At 38.6% G+C, this 21,556-nt stretch overlaps 1 protein-coding gene and 1 long non-coding RNA gene across 5 annotated transcripts; one reads left to right on the top strand and one right to left on the bottom strand.

The window, feature by feature from the left end:
- Window positions 1-3,510: 3,510 nt before the first annotated feature.
- On the bottom strand, window positions 3,511-4,985 carry LOC120111643. Its single transcript, XR_005513095.1, has 2 exons — window positions 4,280-4,985; window positions 3,511-4,175 (listed from the first exon to the last, which is right to left on the bottom strand). It is a non-coding gene; the product is annotated as an uncharacterized LOC120111643 (long non-coding RNA).
- Window positions 4,986-6,917: 1,932 nt separating this feature from the next.
- On the top strand, window positions 6,918-14,862 carry LOC103718522. 4 transcript variants are annotated; one of them, XM_039129315.1, is made up of 11 exons: window positions 6,920-7,511; window positions 7,619-7,681; window positions 9,491-9,632; window positions 9,719-10,012; window positions 10,096-10,249; window positions 10,323-11,243; window positions 11,346-11,584; window positions 11,666-11,739; window positions 12,601-12,709; window positions 14,228-14,256; window positions 14,355-14,862. In XM_039129315.1, exons 2-11 carry the CDS (start codon window positions 7,629-7,631, stop codon window positions 14,425-14,427), a joined length of 2,088 nt encoding a protein of 695 aa, XP_038985243.1. In that variant the 5' UTR covers window positions 6,920-7,511; window positions 7,619-7,628; the 3' UTR covers window positions 14,428-14,862. The 4 variants fall into 4 exon arrangements, with proteins under 4 accessions (XP_008805609.2, XP_038985243.1, XP_038985244.1 ...); XM_039129316.1 differs by having other exon boundaries at window positions 7,607-7,681; XM_039129321.1 differs by lacking the exon at window positions 6,920-7,511 and adding an exon at window positions 8,992-9,103.
- Window positions 14,863-21,556: the final 6,694 nt, after the last annotated feature.

Genomic DNA, 21,556 nt, shown 5'->3' with positions numbered 1-21,556 from the left:
CCGATTTTTTTAAAGTATATACCGACGCCTATAAGCGTCGGTAATTTTATTGCCGATGCTTTTTAAAGCGTCGCAAAGATGTGGATAATATAAGTGTGGAAATTTTATTTGACAGCACTTTTAAAAAATATCGACAAAAATGGACGTTTTGCCCACGCACATAAATATTTTTCAGAAAATATTCTTTAATTATTTTCTTAATATTTAACTGAATGAAATTTTCTAATTACTTAATTCAGGTCTTAACTAATCATGATTTTTTTTCCTTAAATGGATGTATTATATATAGCAGGTACGAATACACCCAAATAAATCAAAAGATAACAAGTTCCAAAATGCACCGGATAGTCCCCTCTCCTCCAGCCATAGGGTCTCCCCAGAATGATTAGCCACATAAGATGCTACCCAATCTGCTGTTCCATTGGTCTTGCGATACACATGCTTATCCTGCAAGGCCATCTTACCCCTCACTATCGCCCGAATATCTCTAAGAAGTGGGTGGTAATCACCCACCCTTTTCACACTCTGCTGGATCCAGCCAATGACAGTAGCCGAGTCGCCCTCGAGCACTAAGGTGTTGGCTTGCAGTATGCGCGAAACATACCTCAGGCCGGTCCAAGTTGCCCTCAACTTCGGCCCGAAATAAAGGTATCGAAGATCTGAACTAATCATAATTCAATGCAGAATTATTCATATGGTAAGAATGTAACACTAGATTTTAAAAGTTTATCCATTCCCTCATGAACCATTGGTTGGAGCGCCATTGCACCAAAGACTTATTTATGATTCGCTTAGGGTCATGGCTAATGGCTATACACCTTGGAGATTGGTCACTTTTGCCACATTGGCTGCACTAGCAAATATCGCCATAAATTTTTACTACAGCTCTACAATTATAGTAGGCTTTATACCACCAACTATTGGAGATATCAACGACTGCTAGGGTATACTATCGGCCAAGCCATGGTTGCCATGTTCCGTTTACAGCTATCACAACAAGATGGGAAAAAACCTTGCCCCAGGCAGTGGAGTCAGCACAAGATCTGATTCTTTTAATGAGAGCCTCTATTCGGAGCCCCAAGTCTTGGGAGAAGGGCATTCTCAAAGCATACCTGGCTTACCATATTTGGTTGGATAGGAATGCTGGTATATTTGAGGGTAGGAGGCTTCCACTGAGGTTGGTAGTTGATAGAGCTATATCACGGTCCGGGGAGGTTATTGCAGCCTCTGCATTGTTCACTGTTGAGATGGCCAGGGACATTTGGGGCACTTCATCTGCTGTCATAGCGCCGAGGTTCCCCTCGTTTCTTGGGTGCCCTCACCACTTGGTCATCTCAAAGTGAATTTCGACGGAAGTATGTCGGTGGATGGTATTATTGGAGGTGTTGGATTTGTGATCAGAGATTCCTGGGGCAGGCTGGTGGCAGCCGGGGGTCAGCATACGCCATGACTTACGGTTGTAGGGGCAGAGCTTCGGGCAGCATGGGAAGGGTTATCATTTGCAAGGAGAGTCTTCGGTGCCGAATGGGTGTTTCTTGAGAGGGACTCCTCGGTGGTGATTGACTGGATTCGAGGTGTGGATAGATATGGTGATAAAGATCAGATTTTTTCATCTCTCCACTTTAGCTAGAAGATCCAGAAAAAACTCAAAAGAAGTTGTTAAAGATGTAGGCGGCCATTTCGCGCGGTTCGGGGGGCACTTGAACAAGCCGCCGGCGCCCGGCTGCGTCTTTACCCCTATCCAATTTTTGGACCAATTCCCCCTTCGTACTACCAAAAAATGAGATTCTTGCCGAATACGAGTTTGCTGCTCCAGTTAAAACAACTAAAATTGACCCCTACCTTGATTGAAAAAAAAAAGTGGGAATCCCGCCTAACCTCCTTTCAGACCATTACTGACCATTGAGCTTTTTCAGACAAGAAAAGATTCCCCAATCCTATATCGATTGGTGGAAACGCCATTCTAGCAGCCCTTGGAAAACCTAAGAAAAAGGAAGAGTAAAAAGAACTAAGAAAGAGCCTGAACTCAGATTCAGACTTGCTAACTCTTTTCTTTTATTTCAATCAATAGTCAGCTGGGCTGGCATTTGCCCTTGGGTTTTGCTGCCCCCTAAACAGGACGAGCTCAGTTTCCGTGATGCTCTTTCAGACAGGGAGGGATGATTGGGGCAATGAGGAGCTCGACGAGTATCTGCAGACCCTCTACCCCATCGACTCCGCTCCTCACCTTCCCTATATGCAATGCAAGAAGTTCCTTGGCTTATAGAGGTCAATCAGTCAGACATTCTAAGGGGAGACTGAACTGCCATCAGAAAATCACACTGACTGACTAGCCATCCCCTCATTAGAGATACTCGAAGATTGGCCCAGGAGTTGGAGGGTTTTCAGGCAGTACACGTATTTCGGAAGGCGAACAAGGCAACAAACTGGGTCACCTCCTTCGTCGCCCGGCACTCTGGGAAGTTTCTTTGGACATCTATAGGAGACATCCTCTCCTCTTTGTACTCTTTACTTTTCCGTGATCTTGCAGGATATACTCACTTTAGAGCTATATAATTTGCCGTTTTGACAAAAAAAAAAACCTGCTCCCCTCATCCTAATTCAACAAAATTTTCTTCCTCCACCTACACTGTCCGACCTATTTCCTCTTTTCCTCTACAACTTTACACACCCCCACCCTCACATGCCGTCCAAAGGAGAAGCCACAGGGATGGGAGGGCTACCTCCTAGCAGCTCCCCCAACCCATGTATGGGCCAACGAAACCTCCTACCCTTTCTTTTTTTTAGAGCAAAATCTATGGGAAGAGGAACTGAGGAAGTCTCACCTCCCCGGAGCAACCTCCTATGCGAGCATGAAAAAGGTGGACGAGGGGCGGGCCTTTTTTCCAAAGCAAAAGCCATACGAACATGAAGGCTTACCTTTGGAAGTAACCCTCCACATACGCATAAAAAGGTGGGGCAGAACCTACAGGTTGGACTCTTAGAAGAACGAGGCGCGACCTAGAGCCATTGCATTGAGGAGTAGAAATAGTTGGAAAGCGTGTAGTATCTATGCATCAATCAACTCCAAATCTACTGATATGACCATGGTCACATTCTCTCGCTAAAACAAAATAGCTTTATAAGCATCGGTAATTTTGACGCCGAGACTTCCAAAAGTGTTAGGTAGATGAGAGCGAAAATTTTTTTTACCGACGCTTTCATAAAATAAAAACTATGTCGACGCTTATAAGCGTCGGCTTATTTTGAAGTCTGCCGACGCTTTAAAATCTCATTAGAGTTATTTTTAAAAAAAATAAATTATTTTGAAAGCCAGATAGCACAAAACTTTATAAGCGTCGATAGATAAATTAAAAAAATCAATTTTTGTTCTCCATTACTGGTTTCTACTGATTCTAATGTCACAAAATAGGTAACAAAAAAAATAAAATTAGAAAAAAAATAATACAAGAAGAACAACAGTTGCCCCATTTATTGATTTTTTTTTTACAAGTTACAGTAGGAAGCATATTAGAACATATGTCCAATTTATATGATCTTTCTTTTACAATAGAAATAATATAGAAAGCATATTTATAAATTATAAATTATAAATTACAGTAGAAATAACACAAGAAGCGTCTCACGGCTGCAATAGCTTCTTTGCAATCTTCCACACCACGGTCCGTTTAATCAAATCAAAAAGCGGCTTCCTAAAACAGAATCAAGGAAAGAAACCCAAAAATTCACGCCTATTCAATAGCCAAACAGCAAAATGAACCAATAAAACTCCCAAACCATCAACAGATCGGTGCTATACCAACCCAAATCATACAAATCGGCCATCGATAACTTAAATCTCATCCATCATACCACATCGAGAAACTAAGAAGAGAAGAAGAGAGGCTGATAGGCCTACCCCGGATTGTTTCACCGTAGCCGGGCTCTGGTCTCCTCTTCCTTCTCTCTGGTTCCAAGCTTCCTTCTCCTATCTTTTCTTATGGATTATTCCTGCTCTTCCTTCGCTCCCAAGGGATCCAAGCTCTGAAGCCTCTACGATCGGGCGATTCCACCCTAGGGTTTCCCTCATTTGCCCCCGCACCCCGAGCTGGCAAGCCTCAAGGGAAACCTAGCTCTCCTTCTCCTCTCCGCCTTCTCCCGATTCGCGGATCCTAGCTTGAGAGCGCTCCATATCCCTTTGGGAAAAAAAAAAGAACGCTATGAGAGGATGAAAAGAAACCCAAATTGGCCAGAGAAGAGATGAAACAATGGCAAAGAAAATTAAGAGGAAAAAGCTCACCTTTTGGTGGACGCTTTCGGAGATCTAGGAAGAGAGTGGTGGTGGTGGTTTCCTCAGGAGAAGCGCCACGAAACGAGATCTATGGCGAGGATTTTGGGGAAGAGAGAGAGAGAGAGAGAACAGACCTCGTTAACAACCGAGGAGAGAGACTAGCCGGCCGGCCGACCACCAACGGGAGAGCTGAGAGTGATTAGAAAGGGATTCCACTTCAAGACATCCTTTGCAGTTGGCACATACTTCTTTAATTTTGTTTCCTCGGTGCATGCGTCCGAGAATTTAATCTAGAGAGCTCGGAGGACGACATTTCATTATATCCATACACATCTCATTTAAAGGATCTACGCTCTAATTCCTAGCTTGCACAGTGCTCCTATAGTCGGAGGATGTACTCACCTATCCCTCCCGCCCCGACTTTTCTCAGGTGCAGAAATCGGCAGACCACTTCGGAGGGAGCATAAAAAAAAAAATTGCAGAAAAAAGAAAGAAAAAAAATAAAGTTGGTGCTTCCGGAGCTTGACAATTGGCATGTGTTGGGGAGTTTTGGACTCTCTTTTCCCAAGTCGCATGCATCCGAAAATTTACTTCGGAGAGCTTGAAGGATGACGCATCATTGTGTACATACAAAGGATCTAAGCTCTGCTCCTTGGCTTGCACAGTGCTCCAATAGTCGGAGGGTGTACCATAGATATTGTTCACCTATCCCTCCCGTTTCAGAGAGAGCAAAAAAAAAAAAAAAAAGCTGAAGGAAAACGAAAAAAAGGTTTGGCGCCCTTGGAGCTTGACACTTGGGGAGTTCTGGACTCCCTTTTAACGCATGGAATAGATGATTTGCTCGGGGTCTTGGCTATACACCTATATGATAATCCTTCATGCAAACCCGTTTACCTTGAATGTGTGTGGATGGCTTGACTTGAAAGATAGAAGCTCATTCTCTTAGGCTCCATTTGGAAACTTGGAATTGAGGAGAAAGGAATGGAATGGAAGGGAAAGTTAAAAATTTTGATGTTTGGAAGTTTTTTTAGTGCAGGAAAAGAAAAAGAAAAAGAAAAGAAGGAAATAGAAAAAAAATAGGAGGAAAAATTTTGAACTCCAATTTTCTCCTTTCTTTCCTCCCATAAGTGGAAAGATTTGGAGAGAAAGAAATTGTAACTTAATAAAAATTTTATAATACCTATTTTACCCTTAAATTAAAGAAGTACCAAATTAAAAGGAAAAATATATTCTAGGGCATCTTTTGTTTTAACCTTTCATATGTCATCTCCATCTCCATATACCCATTTACTATACCTCTACGGAGCTCCATCTCCACAGCTATACTTTTTTGGAGGAATACCTTTACTCATAAGCATGCTCTTTTTATAATAAAGATATTTTAGTAAAAGTGTTAAACATGTATGCTTTATTTTCTTTTCTCTCCAAACTTCCAAATAAGAAGAGAGAAACTTCTATTCTATTTCTTTCTTTTTTTTTCTTCTCATAATTTTTTTTTTTCTTTTTTGCTCCCTAAAACTCCCAAACGGAGGCTTAGTCAAGGATGGAAAACAGAAAAGAAAAAACTCATTTCTTACTCAAGGATGGAAAGAAGGGGGGAAAAAAGAAAGAAGCAACGATCCGCGCAAACTAAGAGCTTTATTAAATCCATTCCCACAGGTATCATCGCAAAACTGATGTAGTAAAATTGCAAGAAGTGGGAGTCAAGCATTGACTTGATGGCTGTGTCCTAGCAACCCTCCACTAGATAAGCAGGAATCTGTACGTATTTCAATCGCAGCTATGTCGTAGCAACCTCCCACTAGATAAGCAGGAATCTGTACGTATTTCAATTGCAGATCTGCCGCAAAAATAGAAACTGGCTTTGCCTTCCTTGTTTCGGGCTTCACAATTCAGTGGTACCTCTCATAGATTTTCAGCGCAAGGATTGCTCATGAATCTAGAAATATATGCATGAGGGGACCTTTTTTCCCCCTAACAGCGTACACATTTATTATAAATAACTGATAAATAATTTATTTTAATTCATATATCAGTGTTTCATTAAAGTCAACGTATCCAAAAAAAAAAAAAAAAGGTCGCTTAAATGGGGAGGGCGGTCCAGGATCCCCACTGCTTCTGCCCCAACTGCAGCCACGCCTCTCCATCCATGTCCAACTTAATGCGCGCTCTCTCTCTCTCTCCCCTTTTTAAAGTGCCCATAATAATTTGAGCATGGACCTAAAAGGCTGCAGCGCGTTTGCCGGGCCCTTCAAGAACTTGGATCTTGGATATATTTGCATGCCCATATCTCGGCACAAGACCATTTTTTATGGGCTTGGAAACCAAGTTCCGAATAATCCACGTTAAACGGTTAGGACGTGGGCCCCACCCCCCACCACCACCACCACGCGGCTCCGCCGTTCCCTAAATGCGTGCAAGATAAGGACAACCCGTCCCTACAGTACTCCCAACATCAAAAGGCCATTTCCATACACCAACTCTGGAGTTTGTTCCAACGGTCCTACGTGGCGAGTGTGGATAAGAGAGAAAAGCTGTTTGCTCTTTTAAATAAAATAAACGATGGCGTCAACTTGCGTCTTCGTGTCAGAGTAGGACGACTCCGTCTCCCAACCTTTCTAATTTCTCTCCAGTTGGCGTTCTTTTATTTCCTTTTATTTTCCTCTTATCCACCGGCGTTTGCTTCGTCGTCGCTCGAATGATCTCCGCTTTTCGGCGAGTCCGGCGTGTCCGCTTGCTCCCCCGCCGCTTTCGTTTCCGCGCGTGTCGGCCGGCGGCCGGCGGGCGGCGGGCACCTGAGACCGGAGTTGTAGCGCCGACGGCGGCGGTGGCAGCGGAGGAGCGGATCCCGTGGGGCACAAGAATGAGGAGGGGGGGCGGAGGAGGGATGTGGTGAGGCGCCGCTCGGAGTCTTGCGGATGGTCAGCGTGACGGCGTCCCCTGGGGACGTGTCGAGGACGAGAGGCATCGGCGGGACACGCCTTGCAAGCGAAGCAATGCTATTTATTGTGATCAGTTAAGGGGGAGTAGTACAGAGAGAGAGAGAGAGAGAGAGAGATAGAAGGATTAATTACTTGTCTGCTTTTCCGATTGCTCTCTCCTACCCGTTTTTATTGCTTTCCTCCGGCTCCTCGGTGTGCTCGTTGTTATGTTATGAATTCCGGAGGAATTGGATTTCTGGTCGGTCTCCTTCTCTTTCCCTCAGGCTGTCGACCATGGATTCCCCTTGACACGGCTCCAGGTTTCTGATCTCTTTCCAAGACTTGCTCTTGTTTAGACTATGGGTTGGGGTTAAAGTTTTTCCCTTAAAGGATTTGCATTTTGTGTTTCTTGGAGTTTTGGTTGCAGAGCGATCGCGATGGGAACCGCCGAGGACCGCCATTTTTTTCCACTCACAAGTTTGCAGATTGGGTAAGTAGAACTTATCTTCTGCTAATGGTAGGGTATTCTAGTTTCATAGGGAGATTATGATTGGCTTCATTTGTTGTTTATTAGACTATTCCGCGCGATCCTCTGTTTTCGATCTGATCTTGCTGTATCGATGTTACCAGTATTCTTGCAATGAATCATCAATTGTCATCTAGTAAATCTTTAAAATTAAATTGTAATGCCGGCAAGACTTTCCTTCGCGAGATCTATGTAATTGTAACTCACTGGAGACAACCAGGAGATATGGCACGTCTGCCGTTCTTCCACCTAGGTGCTTCTCATGGAATCAGAGCCTAAGGGTTAGAATAAATTTTCACTATATCACATATATTGTTTCTGCTACAATTCTAAACTCATGATGCACTTATTTTTTTAATATAGTATTGGCGTTGTTCGCTTGCTATTGAAGAGTGATCCATCTAATCTTGTTCACAGAGATTTGCATTATTGACTTGTTTCTCATCATCTTACTGATCCCGATTATCGTGGTCTTAGCATTTTGGTGATTTACTATCTCTAGATCTGACAAGCACTACTTTGATTTGCGGTCACAAAGCTTGATCCACTCAAAATTGTGAGACTATTTGATCATCCATTGCTATTCGGTAGTTATTTCCTTGATGTTTGTACATTGTTTTTTATATTTTAAATGACATTTGGCAGAAATTAGAGCGTCTCTATAGTTTTCTAGCCAAGTAAACATGATAAATTAGGGGTTAGGGTTTCACCTTGTCTTTGATACAAACAATATGATGCTGTCTTAGTCCTGGCCTCAGACTCTCATGTCGAGTCTCTACTTGAACCAAGCTTCGCCCACACAAATATCCTAGCTATCTCTTTGATTATAAGGATGTTAATAACATGTTAGGGAAAAGCTCATTTGCGATGGTTTCCCTGTCCCATAAGGAGCGGGTAACTTCCATGTGTTGATATTTGCAGGGGCTTTCTCCTGATTAGAATACAAGCCTATTTATGCATAAGGGGGTTATTTAGCAGCTTTGGACTTATGTGCTAGATCCACCAGATATTCCTGTTAAGTGGGTACAAGAGGCCTGGAACTAGTGGGTTTTAATTATAAGCTCCATGGATCATGAAAGTGTGCTAAGATAAAATTTTTGGTATTACATGAGCCCAGAACTTGGGGAATGCTAGCAAATTAAATTATATGCTAGATGATCTGGGTAAACTGTCATTTTCTTCAAGTCACTGCATCAAGCTTCATTTTGTCAGCTATGTCATATTAATCTGTCTTTCCAGCTTGCTTGCCTCACTAATTAGACTGCTTGGTCCAGGTTTTACATTAATTGACGTTGCAGGATGTGTTTATCCAAGAGATTTCAAAATTCCTTCTAATGGTTTTAAAGAATGAGAAAGTATTCTTAATTATGTAACTGATTCTTATTGGTACGTGCCTTTTATCTTGTCCATTTTTGTTCCCATATGTGTGATAACAACTTCCTTGCTGCAGTTTTTCAGTGAATAAGGAAGATATTACTTTACTATCATATTGATTTTACCTCTAGACAAATGTACAACAGAATGTTAAAATTTTATATTGAATTCCTATTTAACTTTCCCGAACTTTACACCAATTCTTTGTATTATTCAACTAATTTCTTGTTTGGTGATAATAGTTAATACTTTTATATATTTTGCTTGCATTCTTGTATGACCAGCTAGGTAAAATAGTAATAGATGTCAACAGGAAAGTTACGATGGATGGACGTCTATGTAAATCTAACATGCCACAGCTAAAGATATTGACTGGTGGCATTTTGCTGTATTTTGCAGGGATTTACAGTCTTATCTTTCACGTCTGACTCTATTTCTGGCCACTAAAAGTAATAAGTTCTTTATCCTGGTTGACAACCGGCCCTGGTTGATTGACCAGGACACACGACCTGCTTACCTATGGCAATTGATGGTTACCAAGGTTTTGCTGAAAACCACCATTTTTCCATGCTTTGATTTTTAGGTGGCATTATAGCTTACTGAATCTTTGTTCCTCCTCTTTTCCAGTCCAGGTTGTCTCCTTTTGCAAATACTAGAGCTAGGAGAGAGAGAAGGGATATTGGGAAAAGGCTAAATTTTACAAATAGCTCTATATCCAATCCCATTAAGCAAAAGACACTGTACAGATGGTTCTCTGTGATTGATGCTGCAGTATATCAGAAGAAGGCATTGATCCCGGTAAAGAAACTAAGAGACTCTTTTCTGCTGAATAAGGAGTTGCATCACACCTTGTATGGTTTTATTGTTTTTGAAGTGGACTGGGTTCATGTCCGTGGTATAAACTATGTAAACGAACTTCAGGTATCACATTTTTGGGTTCAATTTACCAGTTACCTTATTCAAGAATCCAATAGTCAACTTTTTAATGGTCATATTATTTACAGACTGATACATCAATGGCATTGGAAGTTAAGTTAATGAAAAGATGGGAGTTCGATAGCATTGAGCAAGCTTCAAGCTGCATTTCTTCATGGTTTTCTGGAACCTACCATGAGCGTTCTCTCTTGCGAGAGCATCTCGATAGTGTCTCTACTAGAGGTATGTATACAACTCAATTACCTTATATATATTATCATTTTTTCTATCACTAACAATAGAATTACCTTTACAGGGGATGTATTTTATGATGCTCAGGAAGATACTTCAAACCCTGATGGGGCTAGTGGGAATGTGAGTGATGAGGATGACTTTGATGAGGACAAACTTTTTTTTGATAATTCCGACTCTGTTCCTTCTTCCGAGGAAACTGAAGATACTATAAGCTCAATTTATACACCACTTCCAGCTTATGGGCCTTACAAGAGAAGAAAGATGATGAAATCAAATATGGGAAGTGAGTTTGATAAAGTTTCTGAGGAAGCATACAGTGAGTGTGCAAGTTCATCTTTTGAGGCTACCACTTACAAAGATGTTCTCATTTTGTTCAGATTTAATGATCATGGTCTCCCATTTAAGCTGAAGGATATAATTATGTCTGACTTGAGGCTGCTCACGTTGTTAGAATACGGACTTCCTTCATGGGTCATTTTCCTGCAGTCATACCCAGTATTTTGCCAAATTTATCGTCCATGGATGTGCCCTCTGGCAAGAGCCTTATATGTCCTGATTTCCATTGCCACTGTCCTTATAGGATTTTATGACCTGTATAAGAATGTTCCAGTACTAAAGGCAACTGCATCACGCTTGTTTGGGCCCTTTTTTGACTGGATAGAGACTTGGGAAATGGTTTCAAGAATTAAATATTTGGGAACCATGCTTTTTCTTCATAACTTTGAGAAAGCTGTATCGTGGTTCCTTATGGTTATGCGTGCCACTAAGTCTCTAGTTTCAATTTTGACTAAGCCAATTGCTGGTCCCATTATGGAGCTTGTGGAAATAATTCTTCCCATCTGGAATATATGTCTTGATACAGTTGAGTGGCTAGGTTCTATAATTTGGATTGTAGTGGGATCATCATGCAGCATTATTGTGGAGATTCTGCAGATTATAGTTTGGCCTTTCTGGCTCGTCTTTAGTACTGCATGGACTATTGGTATGATTCTATCTATCTTGCATCTTCTTTGATTTAATTATTTCCTCTTAAAGATTTTTCATTAAATCTCATATATTATGGAATGTCTGTCTTTTGTTGCAGCAACTTATGTTATATACCCTGCAATTTGGGTCATCTGGGGAACTCTGACAGCTCCTTTCCGCTTGGTTCTTGCAATGGCAAGTTTTGTAGCTATGCTTTTCATCAACATTTACTATTTCATCAGAGAAAGTTGGTCATCTATTAGTTCCATATTCCAATTTGCATCTGCATCTGAAGCTACTGTGGATGCTTATGAAGCTTCTATGTGGCGATCCCTTTGGAATGACCTTTTTTCTCAGGTTAGAGGACTTGTGGTACTGATATGCCTATGACCATCCATTTTTGATATATCGGAAACTCTTATTACTTTTGTCCTTCAGATTTTTCGAGCACTTCGAAGCATTCTATATGGCTTTGTTGCCTTCTTCGCGACCTGCAATAGACACCGCCTGAGGTATGCAATCCTATAGGCTTTAATATATATATATATATATATATATATATATATATATATATATATATTAAAAGTAGTTATGATAAGCGTGTCAATCTTAGTTTGCAATTTGAGCATAATGTTTGTATAAATGAGATGAGCCTTGCTGTTTAAGATTGAACAGAGTTCTTCAACATATGGGTATTTTGCATGAATGTCTATTCATATAATAATAACATTTGAATTTATCCTTATTTGCCTAATGTTTATAGTGGTGTTTTTCTATATGCTAATTTTATCCTTATTTGATTCAAAATACTTTTTTTTTTGTTTGCTTCCTGAGGGAAAAGAAAATTTAATGCATTTGCATTCCTACATAAATGTGCTTATTAGCGTATGCATGTTTTGGGGAAATATTTCAAAATACCAACCAATCTATTCAATTGGGAAGTTGAAATGAACAATGAAAGATGGGAAAGATAACCAGAACCTGCAAGCTACGATCAAATAAGAAACTTAATAAACACTACCATGAGTTAGTTAATTCAGAGCACCATCAGGTACATCCTTCCCTGATAATCCCATTCACCACCTCCATGTCTTTGGAAAAATTCCTGGGTACCACCATGTCTTTAAACTCGTATTCCTCACTTCTTCAGGATAATTGCAGTGAACACTACCTGAAAGTTGTAATTCTCTTCTCAAGTAGTAAACATTTTTTTGATTGATTTGGGTAATTTCCTCTGCAAATGCATTTTGGCATTATGTACTGTAAATTTTAGGGATTGCAATATTTACCTTAGTTTATTTTCTATTATTATGCATATTTGATTGCAATATGACATTCATTGCTGTTCTTTATAATTGGCCTTTGGTGTACAGCATTTACAATTATATAAGGGAGTTCCTTGTACGCATATCTCATGCTATTGGTAGTTCAGCACATTCATACTCTGGTGAAGGCAGGTTGAAACATAAAACACAGACTCCTGTAAGTTCCTTCAGATATTTTAGTTAGTAGGTGTGAATTTCTGCAAGAATGATAAAAACTTTTAGTTGTTATCTTTGGCTGTTTACTATGAGTATTTCCATTTTAGTCGTATAGATCTATCTTATCCATTTTGGAAAGACATACTCATTTTCTTCTATCAATCAGTTTTTGCTGTACCAAAAAGATGGATGTGAATTGATATAACCGTAACAGCTTTTCCCTGAGGTAGGTTAATTAAGCAAATATCAAGAGTGCTACTTAGGAAACCTATTGAATTCAAGCATTGTTATTCAGAAAAAGAACTCATCTTGACTGTGAAAGAAAGGCCTCATCTGATTCGTGCTGTGCAGTGGCCTAACAGTTTGGTTAATTTTCTTGACCTCAATACCAATGTTCAGATGACTGTTTTTCAAGCAATTTTCCTTATAGTTACTTATGCGCTTAATCTTTAACTATTGATTGTAATATCACTTAAATTTATCCATCATTTGAAAGCAACTTATCTGCTTTCTGAAAGCAGTGGCTGATAACTTTAATGATTGGTCCTTCCAAAAAGAATGTCTCCTTGATGCCTATAAAATGGAGGACCCTAGAAATTATAGCCTATTTATATCAATAGGTATTAGGTTTCATTTCAGATAATGGCTTATCATTTGCCTGACAGATGATAGCAGTTTGCTATATCAAGCCTTCCCACCAACCTCTTAGTCTGAACACTTTCAAAGTCTTGGTAACCATGGAGGGTCGCTACTAGGTGAAGCCGCTACTTCATTGATGGACACTGTCCACCTTCGCCATATCAAGAATGCCTGAAGAAATCCCTCTTTTGGCTTCGCATGTTTGTCTTTCGTTGATGTCCAGAACTTTTGATTTCAAAAATCCAATAAAGATATGAACCATAAAGGGTTTTTTTTCAGCATGAGGTTTATGCACAATTTTCCAAACTCTCCTTGTTTTTGTCTCGACAATGCCACCTTTACATTTCTCAAGGGGTCCTGGCTAACAATGCAGATCGCTACTTTTCATGGCCTGCATTTTGTGTTCTAGTTGGTAATAAGAACCATCATTAATTGCATGATATAGTCCAGAACCATTGTTGCTGAGCTATGATCGATGTGTCTTTAAGCATTTGTTACAACAGTGAGTGCATGCTCCAACTAATCATATAACGAGGCAGATTAGGTTGTTCCTCAATTACCTACACCTAGTTTTCATTTCTTTCACGTCTCATGATAGGTGACAGGTAGAGGATGTGTAGGCCTATATCTTTGAACCTCTGATACCCTTTAGCAGTAATATGCATGGGCTATGAAAAAATGAGAAAAACTTATTCACCCAAATGGATCCCAGTTAGTCATTGCTGTCATTTTGGTGATGTCTTTCTTAGCAACTGTAGATGTCATATTTATTTTGGTTCCTTTATCCTCTTACTCGTGAGTCGGGAATATGGAAGGTTGTGTGTTTTGCTTGTGCCTCCTGCCTCATTTTACCCTCATTTTGTTGTTCTCTTTGGTGCAGGTGGAAGAATGCGAAAGCTCCAAACCAAAGTAAGTTTCCTGATTATCAGGTTTCATCGACTTGAAAACATAGAGGCAACCAGACATTACAGTACAGTCATTACTGAAAATTTCTTCTTCGATGGCAGGCCTACCTCGCATTCCCGAAAGAAACTCCCGAGGAGGCGAAGCAGGAGTAAAGAGTTGGTGATTGACCAGTGAAATATATTACACGGAAGGCCATGTTTAGAGAACAGCAACACCACATTCTTTTATTCTTTTTCTTCCCAAGAAATTTACAGACGCCCTTCTGTACATATGTTTTGAGTGGGTACGCGGTAACCGTCACAGGTTGTATCATGTTGTTATTACTAAGATAATTCTATACTTCTCAATCATCCTGCACGGAGAAGTGTGACAGAGCGACTGAGAAACTTTGTATATTATTTAGTCCAGTCAAGCTGCAAGAACTGCAGTTTAATGCTCTTTGTACTCATCACTGAGGCGGTTTAAATGGAAGCGACAGCACTCGGCCCCGATAGATGTAAAGGGATTTAATTAAGGATGCTAAATAGTACAAATCAACATGTGATCCAGATTTATATATTGTTCGATAAAAGTAATCTTTCCATGGCCTATTTTGCCATCTGTTCACAAGGGAGCCCGGCTCAGAAATTTTGTTTGCTTGGTTGATGTATAGAAACAGCCGTTATCCTTTAAGGGTGCATGTATGTGGTAGATAATATTGCTGCCCTCAATTGTCATTTCCACAAAATCCTTTCTTTTTTTTAAATTTAGTAGAAAATCGATGCATATGATTATGAATGCATTGCAGTTGTTTACATGCATGTTGATCTAAATTTCTCTGTAAATGGATAGAGTAATTATGCCAACTAATAGACTAAGATAGAACAAATGCACATGATTTTTTTGATACCGGCATGACATATATTTGTTATTTTTTATTATTTTTTGTTTTAAATCAGCATTATCTCCAGCTATGATATCATGCACGATGCCTTCATTTTCTTATTTAAATAGCAAATACGTTTGGCTGTCGCATCTCACAGCATATCAAATGGGAGATGTCGGCAATAGTGGGCGGTGAGGCCGCCAAGCATATTTCCTTCTGCTTTTACGGATTTCGTTGTAAGAGAGATCCAGATGCCTGCCAGTAGATCACATGGAATCCCACCTCGACAGGCCCTGTGGAATCAAGTCGATCGAGGACGGCAACTACTTATGTAATTGTTTTTAAGAATAACAAGAAGAGCATCACTTTATTGGTGCCCACCAACCCAAGAATGTTAGTCCGAGGCGCATGTACGAGCCGCATGCTATGGCTGCGTGCAAAAGAGATCTCCTAAAATTAGGCAGAACCACCACCCCACCAAGTCTGTGTTTTTATCGTTTCTTTTAATTGTTTGTTCTTTATTCTTATTAATTCATTAGAAGAGTTATGGTCCTCTACATGCATTTATTTTTTAAGATTTAAAAAATACATATTTATTTGCCTTTTTAGAAACTTCAATTCGTAAATTTTGTGAGACTTGATGGGGTTACATATTGGCACTACATTCAAATACTATGTCATGGTAACCGGCAATAATTGAAAATTTCAAACATAAATGATTAGTTCACTTAGACAAGAGTAAATCAATCGGTTCACTTGCTTGCAGTGTAAATCAATAGGTGTCAAAGGCCAATATATCTGTCTATTTAGAAAATAGAAATTTATATCTTCTAAATGAGGTTCCAGCAGGGGGGTACCATCCATGGTTTGCTAGTAAATGGACGACATAATTGGGACATTCGATCCTGTTGTTCTGAATACTTACAACTAAATTTGCAGTGCAATCATAAGTACAATATTTCATGATGCAGTGGTCCATCTAATCTACTAGCTAGTAGCTAGAAGCAGAGAAGGACGAGGTGCAAGGAGCAATCAGATTGTTTGGGCAAAGGATATGCATGGTATGAGACTCTTGGTACAGGGAATGTTGGAGTTGCCCCATGGATTCGTTGCAAGTTGCACCCACATGCAACCAACGAGCTTGCAGATGACTCGTGATCGACTTTGTCATGAACCGGGTTTTCTGTGCTAATTGAGGCCCTCCTGCCCCAAGTATCACCACATAGGGAACTTTCAAGTAGGTAGTTTTTAGATACCTACAACAGAGTGTAAGTGAACTCCAGCTGCAAGAGATGATCGTTTTCCAGTATGTAAGCTGACCAAAATCTTATAAACCAAATCAGAATCCTTTCACGGAAGTTGGTTTTGCAACCAAATTGACCAAAAACTTCAATATATATATATATATATATATATATATATATAGATACATATATCGTAATTGGAAGAGACTTCAGAAACATTTTTATGATGGGTTTGAATGCTAACTACAGGAATAATGGTTCATGGGGATATAAATAATATTGTTTTAATAATATAACCAAATACAATTATATTTCATATTTAGAAGCAAACAAGTATGAGATTTATTTTATCACAACTGCAAACCCACTGAACCAAACAGGAACGTTATTCGTAAATGCAGCAATAACAATTACAATTATATAATCCCAACTACATACATTTTCCGACTACAGATATCCAAACACTGCCGGAGTCAAATAGTGCAAAAGCCAATATCTAAGATTCCAATTTCCATATGAAACTCTTATAAGCTTCAAAACATCTACGAAGTAAATGCCGAATTGTGTATCCCCACATGCCTCAAGGGAAATAGTGCATCCCCACTTTGGGCATGGGCATGATTGAAGAATAGCATTGTCTCTGTTATAGACATTATCCTGGATACACCATTTCACTCTTTATGCCAAGGTAACACTGCAAAAAAAGTTATCTTTTTCGGTGCTTTTTAGAGCCTATACCGACGCTTATATGCGTCGGTAATTTTGGCACCAATACTTTCAAAAGCGTCGCAAAAGCATATGTAAACTAAGAGTGGAAAATTTTTTTACGAACGCTTTTTGAAAGTGTCGGCAAAAAAATCGAAGCTTTGCCGACGCTTATAAGCGTCGGGCCAGCTTACCATTTGACGACGCTTATAAGCGTCGGTCTTTGCCGTGCAACCTCATATATAATATTCTTTCAAGAATTGGGAGTTTGTTTTACCCTTCAATCGATGAAGAAGCATGATTATGCTCAGAAAATTCAAGCTCGAAAATATGTTTCTTTGATGAACTCATCAATGAGATGCTGCAACAAAGGAACATATAATCTCATCTGGGTGCTAATGATATTTTTTTATAAATTACAGTAAATTACATATAATCTCATCAATGATGTTTCTTTTACAAATTATGATAAAATGCAAAAGTTCCCCTAACCCCATATCCGACCCCATCTGGGTTTCATTTATGAATTACAAATTACATCACCTAATCCTATCCCCAACCACTAGCTACCTTAAACATAATATAGATCAATGCAAGTTGAGGATGTTTCTTTTCTGTCCTACTTTTACCAACAAAAAGAAGCGAAAACTAGAATATTCTTAATTTTTTTATTTGGTTGTTATTTTTGTCTTATAGTAATTTCAAACTTCGATTTTCAACCCTATAGTTGAGCATCTTCTTGTACCTCACAATGGAGTCGAGCCGCTCAAGCTCGAGCTACTGTTGAAGTCATCGACGCAGGCGTCCACTTCCCCTCCTGTGTCGTCCTCCTCTTTCGCCTTTGCCTCCCACCACCCAGTCCTCGGGCTCACCATTGCAGGCCGAGGAACCACCTCCGCCTCCACAGCCTCAATATGTGCGAACATCGACTTGTCGCTTGCCAACTTCTTCATTTTTGCAACCAGCTTCATCAGCGTCTCCCCCACCATCGGGCGCGCATCCAGCTGGATCTAGATGAAATGGTGGTGCTCTTCGTTGGCGGGATCGGTCTTCAGGGCGTGGATCGAGACGTCGGGATCCGAGGCTAAAGTTTCCATCCTCCTCTCTCTCTAAGCAGCTAGGGTTTCCATCGCTGGGGGATTGGCTTTTTTATAATTGGGACTTGGGAGTTGAGCGTCGTAGGGATTCCGATGATGCTTTTAAGCGCTGTCTGGCCCAAGTATGCCTAAGTAAGATTCTAAAGCGTCGTCTATGCTTTTGTTTTTTTTTTCTTGCCTCCGATGATGCTTAAAAGTGTCGTCTTACAATTTGCTTTCAATGATAACCCGATTTAACGTCGTCTTAGTTTCATCCCTTCCGACGCAACTTAGAAGCGTCAGTAAATTTTGGCGTTGAAGCCAAAATTACCGATGCTTCTACCTAGTGTCAGCATGTATATGTTGGCATTGCCCCTTTTTTCTGTAGTATAATATTGGTGGCTAGGCATTAGACCACTTGATAATCCATTTCCACTCTATCTAGCCAGCACTCATGAGTATACGCATGGAAGATGGATAATTTTGATCCTATCCAATATATGGTATGTCTATTTAGATATCTGTGACTACATAAGACAATAATTAACTAGTAATTTTATTTAGAAATTTGGCTAGAGAAAAGTTTAGGTGGTGGGTAGTTTTGATGCAAAAGTGTTGGAATGTTAAAATGCTCATTCTCGGCATTCGCCGGGCCCTTATAATCTAAAGGATAGAAAGTTTTATTTAACAAGAAACCCTCGCAATCTGAAATTTTTAAAATCTTTTAAATTCTAAGGTAGTTTCTAGCAGTTGGGAACTTTTACATTGTTAAGAAAAAAATATATGTGGAGAGCTGAACTATTTCTAAAAAGATACATATACAATGTCTGGACTCCATAAAATTGCATTTTTTTCTGAAAATGAATGTACATGGCATTTAAACTCTTATAAACTATTGGAATGTGAGAAATTGAGTCCAACTTAATGAGAAATTGAGTCCAACTTACTTAATTTACGTCCCTTAACTTGCTATCTCTACAACATTCTTTCTTTTTCTAACTTTCTACTGTGATAACTTTTCTATAAATTTTTTCTACGTTAAGTACGTTCTTGAGAGAGAAAAATTCTGAAGTGTGGCTTGAATTTTTCATGGTTAGGCATTGTATCCTGGGGTTAGTATTTCGATGCAGCCATCTACACCTATAATGAAGAAATAACTATCCCTAACTTATTATGGTATGACAAGAAATTAGAATGTGATCAAGAAAATTGCTAGGCAAAATGTTTCTAGAAAACTATCTTAAAGATATTGATGAAACAAAAAGTTTTTTAACTCAAATTTTTGATATTAAAGACTTAGGACCTTGGATATGATTTTAGGTTTTAAGATTATTAGGAGGAATAATGAATTCATTTTGACACAGTCTCATTATATTGAGAAAATCTTAAGATAAATTAATTATTTTGATTGTAAACATAGTAAAACATCTATAAATCCACATTGCAAGCTTTTGCCTAATTATAGCAAAAACATTAATCAAGAATAATATGCCAAAAATGTTGATAGTTTGATGTGTGCAATGAACTACACTAGACCTGATATTGCATGTGTTGTTGGCAATATTAAGTAAATTTTTTAGTAATCTTAGTCACAAGCATTGGAAAGAAATTAATAGAGATATAAGATATTTGAAGTGTAATTGGCATTATGGTTTGCATTATAAATATTATGCTTCTGCCTTGGAATGTTATAGTAATGCTATTGTGCTTTTGATTGAATGACTTCTACAACTAACTAGTGGTTGGTTATTTACTTTAGGTAGTACTATTATTGCATAGTCTTCTAAAAACCAATTATGTATTGCATTATCTTCCATGGAATCTGAATTTATTGCTATGTCCCTTGCTAGTAATGATATTTTATGGATTAAATATTTTATGAGATGCATACCTTTCATTGTTTACGTAGAGGATCTATAATTTTGTATTGTGATAATCAAGATGCAATTCATAACACCAAAAATAAGAGAATGTCAAGTAACAACAAGCATATTGCTATGCATTACAATCCCATTAGAAGTGTTATAAAAAAGGTGAGGTAGCTCTTCAGTACCTACTAGCTGATCAAATGTTAGCAGCCCCCCTTACAAAACCATTACCTGGAGAGAAGACTAGAAAAATCATAGGAGGTATTGGGCTATTACCGATTAAAGAGATTTCTAAATTGAAACCTACTTCATCGTATTGATGTTAGTAAATATTGGCAACATGAAGTTGCATTTTGAGTGCATTAAGGAATAGTGGGGATTAAATTTAGGCTAATGAAATAAAATCTACTTCTTCAAAATCCCATACTTGATGAATGCATTGTTTTTCCCCAACAAGATAGATTGGACATTGTCCTTAACAGATTCATAGCTTTTAAAGTAGAGCAAAGAAAATGGTTGTGGATGCTCTTGTGCGTATGCCATTGCAAGAAGGAAAAGTAATCTCATATTTGATTAATTCATAGCTTTTTATGGGTTACTCGTAAGCCCTAGAGTGTTTGTTAAGCCAAGATACATTAACACACAGTTTTTAGGATCAAGAACTATGTACGATGTGAAAATTGATTTAAGAATTCTTAATATTCTAAGATCACGGATTTATCCTCCTAAATAATTAAGCTCATAAATTTATATTCAATCCAAGGTTCAAATTATAGTCCACCTTTGGACATACAATATACAATACCTAATATTATTTGTTTCTTTTGCTTAGTTATCGTCGTTGTATTGTTATTATCAGCAAGTAATTGAGGAATTGCCATATATATTTCCTAATAATAATAATAATAGTTTTTAAAAATAAAAATTTGTGAGGAAGTTTTAGTTAATAAGAAGTTCTAATGATCTGAAGTTTTTTAAAACCTTTTAAATTCTAAGGTAGTTTTTAGCCATTGGGAACTTCTGCAACGTTGAAAAAATACAGAGTTTCATTTTCCTAAAATATGTATACAATGTTTGGACTCCGTAGAATTACATCATTTCTAAAAATAATTTTATGCGACATTCAAGTCCTTATAAAATTAACAAAATATGAGAAATTGAGTCCAACTTAACTTATTTCTTTTAGCTTGCTATCTCTATAATATTTTTTTTGAGTTTTTTTGCATGAATATCCTTCTAAAAATTTTAATGTACGTGAATACTCTCTTAAAATTTATATTTATTTATGTACCCTCATAAAATACTATTTTTGCATAAATACCCCTAAAATAACAATTCTTCTATCACCGTTAAATATAAAGTAAAATTTTGAAAATATTTTTTTATCCTCCATCATGACCACCTTATAATTATTTCTTTTTGCACATCTACTTATTAAAGGTATTTTAGTCATTTTAATTTGAAACTATTAATTTTTTAGCAGCATTAGATGGCATGGGTACATCTGCAAAAATAAGGATAGACCAGCAAAACAAGTGTTTTACG

Source organism: Phoenix dactylifera, chromosome 1 (genome assembly GCF_009389715.1).
Source record: "Phoenix dactylifera cultivar Barhee BC4 chromosome 1, palm_55x_up_171113_PBpolish2nd_filt_p, whole genome shotgun sequence".
NCBI classification, from domain to species: domain Eukaryota; kingdom Viridiplantae; phylum Streptophyta; class Magnoliopsida; order Arecales; family Arecaceae; genus Phoenix; species Phoenix dactylifera.
This window is presented reverse-complemented; position numbering and strand designations above follow the sequence as displayed.